The following is a 13657-nucleotide window of genomic DNA, read 5'->3' on the forward strand; positions in this document are numbered from 1 at the left end:
AACGTCGTCATATCGTGATATATTACTTTCCCGGATTTTTAAGTGTTTATCTTATCAAAAAAATAGAATGTTTATACGCTTAATTAATAAGTTTATTACAAAAAAAAATGGACTGGTGCGCTGGCGCGTTACCATGGTTATGAAAATGGCTGTCAGTCTTAAAGTTGCTTTATTATCACTTTGAATTTTCATTGTTTTGAAAAGGAACAACAACGCTATCAATTGATATAATTTTAATTAAAATTGCTTCTGAAATAAAAAATGAGGACATTAGTCTACGAATATATTGAACGCCCCTCGTACACGAATAGATAGCAGTTATCGAGCTATTGTCAAAGCTAGACTGAACTGATTTACATATATATGTATTTATCAGTTGAGAGCTTACACAACCATTTACCGGTATGCGATACATGTACATAGTGTATGCAAAACGTTGATAAAAGCGAGATATTGGCCTAGTTGCTTTCATATTTGAACACACCTCATATCTCTTAATATCTGCAACAAATTATCTCAGGTCACACTAATCTGAGTTTAAAGATTGATTTATATTATCTTTTTTTGCATAACAGTTCGCAGGTTTCTACATTTGCCCCAGTTCACTTTTCAATAAGTCGTCAAGAAACGAAATAGTGTGGTACCTTCAAAGGTAAGATGTATCTTTTTCTTTACAAAAATTTACCTTTTCTTTGTGGATCACGATGTTTCGTATTTAAATAAATGACTTCTATGAAAATGAAATATTCTAGTGCGAAGTTTCATTCATATATCATATATAAATTATGTTTATTTTTTGTTCTTAATTTACTTAAAACTCAACGTGTACTCCAACGAGGTTTATTTTACATCTAAAAAAGGCTGTAAAACAATAATGAGTATTTTCAAATATCAAATTTGAGCATAACAGTATATTTTCAGCAAAGATCTTATAGTTGAATATATATGATGCCAATCCGATGCAAACGTGTTGAACTTTTTACGCATCAACAATTAATTAATTATTGATTTTTAGGGGGAGAGGTCATTGAAAACATGTTACAAATGTTTGTAATATCATTATTTCTTTACATATTTGCAGGAAAAAATCATGTAAAAATAACTTAATAAGTCATCATTTTAATTTTGCATTTGACAGTTTTTGAGTATTATTAATGTAATCACTGCTCCAAAAAAGATATACAAGTCATCTCCATCCGTAAAAAGCTTCCAGTGGCATTCCAATCTAACAAGTTTAGCCAACCAATATTCCGTCTTGGGCAACACTTAATTTACAAAAATGGTTAATTAACGTTATAAACAATAAAAGTAGAAGAGCCGGAAGCAGATATTATTGATAATAGCACAGTAAAGTTCTAAGAAACAAAATCATAGGCATAAATTTTACTGATGTCGAATTATTATTCATTTTTATATCCCTCAGAACATATGATTGAAAGACGTGTACATACAAGATGCCGACTTGCGAGAGATTAATTGTCGTAACCGATAAATAAATTGCACTCAAAACTTTTAAGCAATGTTATTTGCTTCGACTAACTGATCGGACAATTAAACCTTGAAGTACACTATTTGTTGCTTTTCTGATGCAATTAAACATCTGGACTCGTGCATTTTAATTATAGTTGAAGTAAATGCATGATGAGGAATAACAATTTGCTATTTAGTTTGTTACTAAACTTTGCTTGGTTCGTTCAATGATTACAAGTATACTGTTTTCTGTCATCTGCTATCATAATCAATATTTCTGCGCCCATTGTACATTCAGAATGCTTAGATTTCTTGTCGTCACGTCTTAATGAGTTTCAACAAACATATGATTAATAAATAAGTGAATGACATCACGGGTAATGGCGATTAAGGAAGTATGCTAATATGTTTTTAACAAGATTTTTTATTTTACTTAGTTTGTCTTTAAATTACTGGACACGTTCTGATATAGAAAATTTAAAATCACAACTGAATGAGCTCCATTAAACATTATATATTCTTTTTTGTACTCATGCGTATAGAGATAAATAGAGGATATTGAATGAGTCTAAGTTCAATACTGAATTTATTGCACGAGTTGAATAAAATTATAGCCTCTGGCGAGCATTATATCATTTTATTCAACGAGTGCAATAAATTCAGTAATGAACTTACACGAATTTAATATTCTATTTATCACATACCCAAAATAAAGACCGTTTAAAGTGAAATAAGTGTCATTTTTTATTGACGCACCTACAGTATAACGCTAACATTTAGCGCGTCTTTACGCTATGTTTGTTTAACGCTAATGACGTCACGTCAAAACATATGCACGGCCGTGCAATACCATATTTACGGAGTCGCAAAATCGGCACGGTTGTGTGATAAAGCGTTGTATTAAACAACAATACAGCATTTTACTCGAATATTTAACACTAAGGTATTATATTATTTTTATCAAAGATATAAACGAATCAAATTTTAAGCGGGTCACTTGGTTTTCAACTACTAGTACAGTAAGTGGTTTCTGTAATTTATGTTTCTTGTTCCGCCTTTCTTCGTTTATACTATTGATGTGAATTTTCATAACAAGACATTCTTTGCAGATTCAGTATCAGTAGTATCAGTTTGAAAAATAATTTGGATGGCAGATGCTAGCAAAGAGTGTGTTATGCATGAAGTAACGAAAGACTGGCAAGACGGAAAGAATCTAGGACAATGCATGTTGGAAATGTTTCAACAGGGTCTCTGGACAGACGTCGTATTTCAATGTATGGGCCATGATAAAGGAGAGGGAGTGATTAAAGCACACAAAAATGTGCTTGCATCTAGAAGTTCCGTATTTCAGGCGATGTTCTTTGGTCCCTGTGCTGACACAACAGATGTAGTAGAGCTTAAAGATAAAGAGAAAGAAATTCTACATTTATTCCTTGTGTAAGAACTTTTTATTTTTCTTCCTTGTGTAAGAACTTCTTGTTTTGTTTTTCTTTGTGTGAGAACTTCCTAATTTTCTTCTTCGTGTAAGAACTTCTTATTTTTTTTCTTCCTTGTGTAAGAACTTCCATTTTCTTCCTTGTGTAAGAAATTTTTTCTATGTGTAAGAACTTTTTTTTCCTTTTCATAGGATGATTGTCCATATTGGGTCAAAGACCCCTATTGATTTTGGGGTCAAAAGGTTCAAAGTCACTATTACCTTAAAACTGAAAACAGTTTTTTGGAGCATAACTTAATTTCCATTTGACCCACAATATTCAAACTTCATAGGATGATTGTCCATATTGGGTAGAAGACACCTATTGATTTTGAAGTCACTAGGTCAAAGGTCAAGGTAACAATTACCTTAAAACCAAAAACCAGTTTCCAGAGCATAACTTAAGTTCAATTTGGCCCACAATATTCCAACTTCATAGGATGATTGTCCATATTGGGTAGAAGATCCCTATTAATTTTTGGGTCACAAGGTCAAAGGTCAAAGTCACTTTTACCTTTATACTGAACACAGTTTCTAGAGCATAACTTAAGTTCCATTTGGCCCACAATATTCAAAATTCATAGGATGATTGTGCACATTGGGTAGAAGACTGCTATTGATTTTGGGGTTTCAAGGTCAAAGGTCAAGGTCACTATTTCCTTAATACTGAAAACAGTTTCTGGAGCATAACTAAAGTCCATTTGACCTACAATATTCAAACTTCTTAGGATTATTGTGCATATTGTGTAGAAGACCGCTATTGATTTTGGGGTCACAACGTCAAAGGTTAAGGCCACTATTACCTTAAAACTGAAAACAGTTTCCGCTCAATAACTTCAGTTTTAATCAACCTACAGCTGTTAAATTTTATAGGATGAACAGCTAATTTCCATGTCTTACAAATGCTTCCTTCTTACTTAATAAAAACACTTTCGGGCATATTATGCTCCGCCTAGCGGTGCTCTTGTTTCCTTGTCTTACTTGTGTTAGAACGTTTTATTTTTCTTTCATGTCTAAGAACTTTTTTTTCTTCCTTGCGTAAGAACTACTTATTTTTCTTCCTTCTGTACAAACTTTTTTCCTTGTGAAAGTTCAACTTCGTTTATGTTTTTCCTTGCGTAACAACATCTTATTTTTCTTCCTTGTGTAAGAACTTCTTTTTTGTTCTTCCTTGTGTAAGAACATCTTAATTTTCTTCTTTGTGTAAGAATGGGTAAGAACTTGTTTTTTCTTGAGTAAGAAAATATCATTTTTTTCTTCCTTGTGTAAGAAAACCTTATTTTTCTTCCTTGTGTAAGAACCTAAATATTTTTGTCAGTTTTTTGTTATTGCTGTTGTTGTTTAAGATCACAATATTATAATCATTTTTTTTAAATGTATTATTCTATATAGTCTGTGAATGTTTTGATATTGTTTTAAACTCCATACTTTGGTGCCAAGTTAATAATGAATGTTTTAAAAAAATAACAACATTAACATAATATGTTTGTAAATCAGTCTCATTTTGTTTAACAGGTACATATACAGTGACTCGATTACGTTAACAGAAGGTACTGCTTCTGCAATTTTGGAAATGGCTCATTATTACCAGGTGACAAATCTTGTTCAGTTATGTTCAGAGTTTTTAAAAACTGTATTAACAGCAAGTAATGTATGTGAAACTCTGACGTTAGCAATGTTTTACAACCTGTATGGCCTGAGAGACGCATGTTGTTCCTTCATTGATAGTCATGCACAAGACGTTATACAAACGGAAAGTTTCATGAACATATCTGAAGATTGTCTCTTATATATTCTTAAAGGGGATACACTTTATGTTGAGGAAGAATACATTTTAGAAGCAGTGGAAAGCTGGGCACGCAGAAAATTGGAAGAGAAAGATGTGGCAGCAGTGAGCGGTACAGATATACGTAAACGTATTGGAGAATCGTTTTACTTTTTGAGACTGCCCACAATGTCTTCTCAAACGTTGCGCGAGTCAGTAAGCAGAAAGGGATATTTTTCTGTTGAAGAATATGCAGATATTGCGGCATATGTCAACAAGGCCGCAAAAATACCCGTGACTACCAACTCGTGCATAGCAAGGGTGCCAGAACTTGAAACAGTGAATATAAATAAGCAAGATGGAGAAACAATATACTCCAAATATCTTCATATTTCCTTTGAAATTACTATGCTTAAGAGTGCATTCTTGTCTCGCCTTGTCCTCGGTGAAATCAATCCGTATTTGGTAAACACACAAGAAATCTATATTAATGCAGCAGATAAAATAGAACATTTTGTTGGGGAAGTCCGTCACGGCGATTCACAGCCCGAGACAATTAGGTACGATTTCTTTCGGAAGCAAGTCGTGAATATTTCTACCCTCGAACGTCCAAGATTTCGGAATTACTACGCTAAAGAGATGAATAAAATAGCTCGGTTCAAACTCCCGGTGAATTTATGCCTTTTCCTTTCGGGAAGTATCAGTGTTAATGACATTGGCGTTGAAGAGGAATTTAAAGTGCAGCAATTTAATGCAACAGATACTGAAGTCAATCTAACAAAACCTTTATTTTTAGAGAAAAGGAGCGCTCCGTATATTGTAAATATCAGCATCAGATACAGCTGTAGTAGTGAATTAGAACTTGAAGCCAGATGCAGTGCAAACAAGGAACTTGTTACTAGTGACACAGGAATGATTCGCATTCAACGTGTATCTACATATGATTCAGGAATCAAAGGTATCGGGTTTAAACACGTCTCCAGCCGTGATAAATCAAATCATCAACCCGTACCTGAAACGGATGAAGAGAATGTAATATAGATGATACATGCAAAAAAAGCAATGAGCCAAGAAAGCCCTCGAATAAAATCATACATTATATCAATGAGGAGTTTGTACAGAGAATTATTTAATATTTTTCTGTTTCATTTTAATATTTGATATGTATGTAGTGTTTGAATATGCACAGTGTAATACTAACTGTTTTAGTCTATTGAAGTATTATCAATATAGTAACAATTTTAGGCTAGTAAAGTCTGTTGAATACTCTCTTATTGTGAAGGTTTAGCGCCATATTAAATCAGTAAAAAGTAACAGCGACATTCTAGTTTTTCCTTAATAAAATATAAGAACCCAACACAATAGTGGCGACGAGGATCTTTGGAAAACAATTGTCGGTTATAAACTGTTTAATTTACTGAATATTTGAGCAGCAGAATGGCAGTATTCGGGAAAATTGACGAGTTTAACCTGTATGGTGAAAACTGGGACGAATACGATGAAAGGTTGTCTCACTATTTTATCGCGAATAAGATAGACGATGCGGCAATTAAAAGATCTATTCTGTTGTCGGTGGTAGGATCCAAGACCTACAGTTTAATTAGAAATCTTTCCTCACCAGCTAAACCTGGAGAAAAATCGTTTGATGAACTCAGAACATTGATCAAGGATCATTTAAAGCCTAAGCCTCTCATCATTGCAGAAAGGTTTAAATTTCATCAAAGGAAGCAGGGCGAGGGGGAAGGTGTGAGTCAATACTTAGCTGAATTGAGAAGGTTAAGTGAGAACTGTGAATTTAAAGACTTTCTTGATGATGCACTTAGAGATCGTTTTGTTTGTGGTCTAGCAACACCTTCGATCCAGAAGAAGCTGCTGTCAGAAGATAAGTTAACACTTAAGAAAGCTTTAGAAATTGCAGTGTCGATGGAAATGGCTGCAAAAGAAACTGTGAAACTTAAAAACGGTCCTGAGATTGAGGTTAAACATAGTGCAAATAAACTCACAACCAACAAAAAAGAATGTTTTCGATGTGGTAAAAGTAACCATGAGCCAGATGTTTGTTTTCATAGGAAAAGTCAGTGTAATTCCTGTAAACAGTATGGACACTTAGGTAAATGTTGCCCTCAAAAACATGTAAAATCTGATCAAAAGTCGGTACAACGTAGTACATCAAAGCCAGAGCATTCAGGTAGATCCAGACAGAAATTCAAAAAGAATAAATCAAGAGTGCAGTATGTTGAAAATGCTGAATCTAGTTCATCTGAATCTGATGAAAAAGATGAAGATTGGCCATTATTTACAATGAAATCACCAAAACAGAAGGAAATAATTGTACATGTCAACATTGAAGGTTATTCTCAGAAGATGGAACTTGATACTGGTGCTTCAGTTTCAATATTGTCAGAGACTGATTATAAAGGACATTTCAGTAACATAGCTCTTAGACCTAGTTCAGTGATTTTGAAAACATATACGAATGAAACTGTTCAAATTTTGGGTGAAATTGATGTAAATGTCTGTTATGGAAGTCAGGAAGCTAAGTTGCCTTTAGTGGTTGTGAAAGGTTCCGGACCAGCATTATTTGGTAGGAATTGGTTATCAGCATTAACTTTAGACTGGGAAAAAATTAAATTCACATCTTTGGATAAAGGACAGTCTTCAGTGAATGAATTATTGAAAAGGTTTCCAAATGTTTTTGACAATAAAACTGGTGTAATGAAAGGAGTTACTGTGAAATTGTCTGTGAAGGATGGTAGCAAGCCTGTATTTTATAAGCCAAGGACAGTACCTTATGCTCTTCGTGACAAGGTAGCACAAGAACTTGATCGTCTGGTAAAGGAGGGAATTGTAGAAAAGGTTTCGTATTCGGATTGGGCTACGCCAATAGTTGCTATTCAGAAACCTAACAAAACTGTAAGAATTTGTGGAGACTACAAGGTTACCTTGAATCCAGTTTTGGATGTTCCAGAATATCCTTTACCAACATCAGATGATGTGTTCCAAAAATTGAATGGTGGTAAAAAATTCACTAAATTGGACTTGTCGCATGCTTATCAACAGGTGTTACTTGATGAGTCATCAAGAAAATATGTAACTATAAATACTCACCTAGGGTTATTTCGTTACTTACGTTTGCCATTTGGGGTTGCTTCAGCGCCAGCGTTGTTTCAGGAAACCATGGATAAAATTTTGAATGGATTGGAACATGTTGGATGCATTTTGGATGATATTATCATCACTGGAGTAGATGATGATGATCACTTGAAAAACTTGGAAGTTGTATTACAACGATTGAATGACATGAACATTAAGTTAAATGCTTCAAAATGTTACTTCATGCAAGATGAAGTTGAATATTTCGCTTTCCGAGTAACAAAGGAGGGAATAAGACCTTCTGAACGGAAAATTGATGCCGTCTTACAACTTCCTGATCCTAATAACCGAAAAGAACTTCAACAATGGCTTGGATTAGTAAATTATTACCGCCGATTCATTCCAAATATGTCAACTATTGTACAGCCGCTTACAGAATTATTGAATAATGGTGTTAAGTGGAATTGGACAGAATCGTGCAAAGAAGCATGTGAAACTGTTAAGCAATTGTTGACGTCATCCACAGTCCTTGTACATTATCATCCGGAGAAAGCAGTCACATTAGCTGTAGACGCGTCGCCGTATGGACTAGCCGCTGTTATTTCGCATGAAATGGAGAACGGCTCAGATAGACCTATAGCGTATGCATCAAGAACACTAACTGCATCTGAGAGAAATTACTCTCAACTTGAAAAAGAAGCATTAGCCATAATATTCGGTATTCAGAAATTTCATCAGTTCTTGTATGCGCGTAAATTCACTTTGTTGACGGACAATAAACCTTTAAGTCTAATACTAGGACCTAAGAAAGGCATACCAGTTCTAGCCGCGTCAAGATTACAAAGATGGGCAATCCAGTTGTCGGCTTATCAGTATGATATCAGATATCGATCAACAACGAAGAATGGAAATGCTGATACATTGTCACGTTTTCCGCTACCTGAGATTACTGAGGAGTCGAACAATGTGTTGTTTGTGGAAGGCAGCGAAGTAAACAAGGAACAAGTGAATTCTCTTCCAGTTACACCCGATAAAATTGCCAAAGCTTCGCGAAATGATCCGGTGTTATCAAGGTTGATACATTTTACAATAAACGGTTGGCCTGTCAAATCTGAATTAAGTGAAGAATACTTACAATATTATAAGTTTAGAGATGAATTTACCACTGAAGAAAGTTGTTTATTAAGAGGAATACGAGTTGTAATTCCACGTACGTTGCAAGAAAGGATGTTAGAAGAATTACATGAAAATCATCCTGGAATTGTTAAGATGAGATCTTTAGCAAGAATGCATATGTGGTGGTTGAATATAGAAACTGACTTAGAAAGTAAGGTAAAAAGCTGTATTCCTTGTCAGCAGAATAGAAGACCGATGGCTAAAGCACCGCCTAATCCTTGGAGATGGCCAAGTAAACCCTGGCAGCGTATTCATATTGACTATGCTGGGCCATTCATGAATCAAATGTTTTTAATTGTTGTTGATGCCCACTCGAAATGGATGGAAGTTCTCAAAATGGCTTCTACAACTACTGAAAGTACTGTTAATGCATTAAGATATTTGTTTTCAGCCTACGGGATAGTGGAGGAGATAGTATCTGACAATGGTCCACAATTTGTCTCTGAAGAATTCCAGAAATTTGTTAAATTAAATGGAATAAATCATATTCGTTCAGCAGCTTATCATCCGAGTTCAAACGGGGAGGCTGAAAGAGCTGTCCAAACTTTTAAAACAACTATGAAAACTATGAATAATGAACCTGGAACTTTGAATCAAAAGATGGCGAGATTTTTGTTATCATATCGTTCCACTCCGCACTCTACGACACAAGTTTCTCCAGCAGAATTATTTCTTGGACGACAAATTCGAACACGTCTAGATATCATGCGTCCAAACTTAAGTAACAAGATTCAAAAGAATACTACTCCAAAAGAATCTAAAGTTCGCATATTTCAAGAAGGCGATAGTGTTTGGATTCGCGACTACAGAAAATCGGTTGAAAAGTGGGTTGGTGGAATCATAGTTCATCAACTTGGTCCTGTAACTTACCAAGTTAAAGTGGGTGATCTAATTTGGAAACGCCATGTTGACCAAATTCGTGAACGCGAAACTGATATTCCTGTAAACGAAAGCAATACCAGTATACCTATAACAATGCACGTACCATTTGATTCAACTCAGTCAAACCAGGTACAAGACAATTTACCAAATTCTACAGTAGAATCAGCAACAGAAGCGTGTGTTCAAACCCCAGTTCAAGCAGAATCACATGAAAACTCAAAGACAGCAAGTCCAGCAATGAAACCATTACCAAAACGTTCAACTAGAGGAATTCCACCAAAGAAATTAGATTTGTGATTTAAATAGTACATGTATATGGCATGCACGTGTGTAAGGGCATAATAATCCCTGTGCTACCATGGAGAACAAAGTTCTCTTATATTCTAGTTATATGTTTTAGTTAAAATGTTTGTTTCTTTTTAGTTACAGTAACTGATAAACAATATTCTTAAAATTTTGAATATAAAAAGAAACAGTTGACAGTTTGATGTTACAGTATAAACTTTAATCAGTTTCATGGATTATTATTATCCATAGTAAATAAAAGCTAGACTTTTTATTATTTTTTTCTAAAAGGGGGAAAAGTGTAGTGTTTGAATATGCACAGTGTAATACTAACTGTTTTAGTCTATTGAAGTATTATCAATATAGTAACAATTTTAGGCTAGTAAAGTCTGTTGAATACTCTCTTATTGTGAAGGTTTAGCGCCATATTAAATCAGTAAAAAGTAACAGCGACATTCTAGTTTTTCCTTAATAAAATATAAGAACCCAACACAACAATGTACATAATGTAGATGTGTATAAAGTAAAATGTATTTATTTTATGATATTAATTTTGTTGACTTCAAATTCGATCAGTTTCTCGTTTATCAGTACTGACATACTTTGATGTAAAATAGGCTCAACGTCAATTTCATCATTTGAACAATGCCAATATTGTGCTCCAGGAAGTATAAAGACTTTTCAGTAACCGAGGGCTCAATTTTCTTTACAAATGTAGTATATCAGTCTTAATATGCACAAAAAGACAGAAAAACATTTAAAAAAACCTTTATTAATGGCCGATTCCATTCGAGCAGCATTATATAATATTTTAGATAAAATGTGTCAGTCAAATTTAACAGATAACTCGGCACTTCATATGACCTTTGTTAGATAGATATACGATACTTGTGATTTGAGAGAATGAAATCCTTGGTGCTATCGTTACTTTTCACTGTTACATACATTTCGACAGGTAATCAATTACTTTATTTTCTACAGGGAGATAACGTACGGGACACTAAAATGTTGTAACATTAAGGGAAGGAATGATTTAAGGTCAGTTATTTTAAGTTGCATGCTCGGGTTGGTGGAATCTGTTTATAAAGCAAACTGCTGTCCCTGTTCCCTTCAATCAGTATAAAGCTACAATCTCACTAACATCCCGGCAGAGCCCCGGTAGACGTCCGGGGTGATCTGGGAACGACCGGGGTACGACCAGGAACAACCAGAGTACATCCGTAACTCTGCCGGCAACGTCTGGGATGATCCGGGAACATCCGGCATTCGACCCCCAGATGGAATAGAATATTTTAATATCACCGGGGTGGTCTTGGATGATCCGGGAAGTATAGCTTTGCCGACTTCATCCTTAGCTCTGCCGGGGGAACGACCGGGGTTACACCGGACAAGCACCGTTGCTCTGCCGGCACAAACCGGCGATGATCCGGGGTATGATATAGCGGTACAGCTTCTGTAAGGCCCCGGTTAATGCCGGCAGAGCCCCTGTGAGTGTCGGAGAGCCCCAAAGGATGCCGGCAGAGCCATGGACGATGGCGATGGAGCTACGGTTGATTCCGGTAGAGCCCCGCAAAGCCCGGTTTATTTTAAAAAAAATCACAACAATTTGCATTGATTTCAATTGTTTTTATTAAAAACCCTCCCCCCCATTTCCCTTCTGTCCAGTCTTGCATAAGGATTAATCAGAAAACATCATGAATAACTGTTCTTGAACAAAATATATTATATTAAATCAACGTTATCATTTTCGCGCGTTTTCAATCCATCGGGGTTCTACCCGGAGCTTTGCCGGGATCGTTCTAGGCTTTGCCGGGGCTCTGCCTGGATCGACCAGGGGCTCTGCCTGTGTCAACCGGGGCTCTGCGGTGTCATCGTAGCTTCACCTGGGCTCTGTCTGGATTGTCCGGAGCGCATCCTAGGTCGTAAGTTGGGATAACCGTAGTGCTGCGGGGTAAGTGTGACCGCAACAATAATTTCACCCCAGATAATTTCATCCCAGTAACTTACCGGGGGGGGGGGGTCCTGGGCTCTGCCGGGATTGAGACCGCAACTTTAAGCTTAAACAGAATTCAACATAAGAATTGGAATAAAATGAATCAATTAATACATAATCATAAACTCTGACTGTGAAACTTATGTGTGGAGTTTTGTCCCTTGTAAAAGTACCTGTTAACAGTTAAAGCCTATAAATTAAGAGGCCATAAGGGAATCAAAGCAGCGATCATCTCCGGCTTAAAATCATAAAAAAATTCTGACTAAAGCTTGAACTCTTTTTGCATCTGCGTTTTATATATCCTCGCTCAACTTGCAGACCTACAATTCTTTGATACAGGTATTCAAAAATATGGTAAAGCTTGAAAACTCTGACGTAGAAAATAAAATATATCTGCCATGCAAAGAAGTCACTCTGGTACGAGCCCCTAAGGTGACATTTTCCACACTTTTTTCACTTTAGGGGCTCCGTAAATATATGCTACATTCATCATTATGTTTTCTTTTGTGACTTAAAGAAAATGAGTAGCTGTATGTTAATAGTTAATTAAGATATATGTCAATCATTATTTTGATTACAACCTTTACGCTGTCCTTAAAATGGATATAACAATATTGCTGCATTGTCCTTCCGTCAATTCCCCAATAGTATTCTTTTCATCCACATTTTTAGGCAATGCAGTTTAAAAAAAAAGTTGTTTTTTAAATGTTAATAGATGAATGTTAACGCAAATTTGTTTCTGTCAGTTGCGTGCGCATGTCAATCGGGGTGGACAGGATTCCGTGATTCATGCTACCAATTTAATGTTGACAATAAACAGAGCTGGAACGATGCTAAAGTAAGTGTGTTGCGATTGAAACTCAGCTGATTCTTTTGCTTTTTTTATACAAATTATTCTTGTAATAAAGAAACAAATGTTAACAGTAATGCTTGGCTGAAATTGTTGTTTACAACGTGAACCAATAAGAGTTGCATTTATGATTTTACAAGCGACTGACGGGTTTATGATAATAATAGCACGTTCATAACTTAAAACACGTCTTGAATAATCAAAAAACAATATATAGGGGAACATTAATGTTTGATTAAAAGAACACATACAGTTATACATGTAGGCCTAATTGTGTTTAGGTAAACACATTGTGTTTATATTTAACAGAATGCTTGCCATAAAGAACATGCTACTCTAGTCGCCATAGAAACACAAGAAGAAAGTGATTTCATTGCGGATCATCTCAAAACCTTGATTTCTTCTTCAGGTAATTTGTAAAGTCAATCACAAACCGTACTTTACTATAATAAAGGTGCAAGTCTTTTAGTACAGTTCTAAATGACGGAAATGACAATCACAACAGAAACTAGCGGTTAACAGTCTACATGTGTACCCATATGAATTACTTCTTGATCTTTCAGACCTAAGTCATTATACACATTGAACGATGTGTTGTACCATTGTGAAAGAACAACGTTGAAACGTTTACAAATTAATACAAACTAGCCCTTATTCCTGTATACTTTT

General features: G+C 35.4%; 3 protein-coding genes across 4 annotated transcripts; all 3 read left to right on the forward strand.

Moving 5' to 3' along the window:
- Positions 1 to 510: 510 nt before the first annotated feature.
- LOC132731489 (uncharacterized) lies at positions 511 to 5878 on the forward strand. 2 transcript variants are annotated; one of them, XM_060717678.1, is made up of 3 exons: positions 511 to 652; positions 2580 to 2907; positions 4460 to 5878. In XM_060717678.1, exons 2-3 carry the CDS (start codon positions 2618 to 2620, stop codon positions 5748 to 5750), a joined length of 1581 nt encoding a protein of 526 aa, XP_060573661.1. In that variant the 5' UTR covers positions 511 to 652; positions 2580 to 2617; the 3' UTR covers positions 5751 to 5878. The 2 variants fall into 2 exon arrangements, with proteins under 2 accessions (XP_060573661.1, XP_060573662.1); XM_060717679.1 differs by lacking the exon at positions 511 to 652 and adding an exon at positions 2130 to 2413.
- Positions 5879 to 6146: 268 nt separating this feature from the next.
- Positions 6147 to 10157, forward strand: LOC132731488 (uncharacterized protein K02A2.6-like). Its single transcript, XM_060717677.1, has one exon. It carries the CDS (start codon positions 6147 to 6149, stop codon positions 10155 to 10157), a length of 4011 nt encoding a protein of 1336 aa, XP_060573660.1.
- A 509-nt stretch (positions 10158 to 10666) lies between these two features.
- LOC132731490 (CD209 antigen-like protein A) lies at positions 10667 to 13397 on the forward strand (the record flags this gene model as incomplete). The annotated part of the gene is made up of 3 exons (XM_060717680.1): positions 10667 to 11100; positions 12885 to 12976; positions 13298 to 13397. Coding segments are annotated over exons 1-3 (244 nt in total), but the record flags the coding sequence as incomplete, so codon positions are not given.
- Positions 13398 to 13657: the final 260 nt, after the last annotated feature.

The sequence above is a fragment of the Ruditapes philippinarum genome, unplaced genomic scaffold (genome assembly GCF_026571515.1).
Source record: "Ruditapes philippinarum isolate M1 unplaced genomic scaffold, ASM2657151v2 ctg23155_1_1_1_1, whole genome shotgun sequence".
Taxonomy (NCBI): Eukaryota; Metazoa; Mollusca; class Bivalvia; order Venerida; family Veneridae; genus Ruditapes; species Ruditapes philippinarum.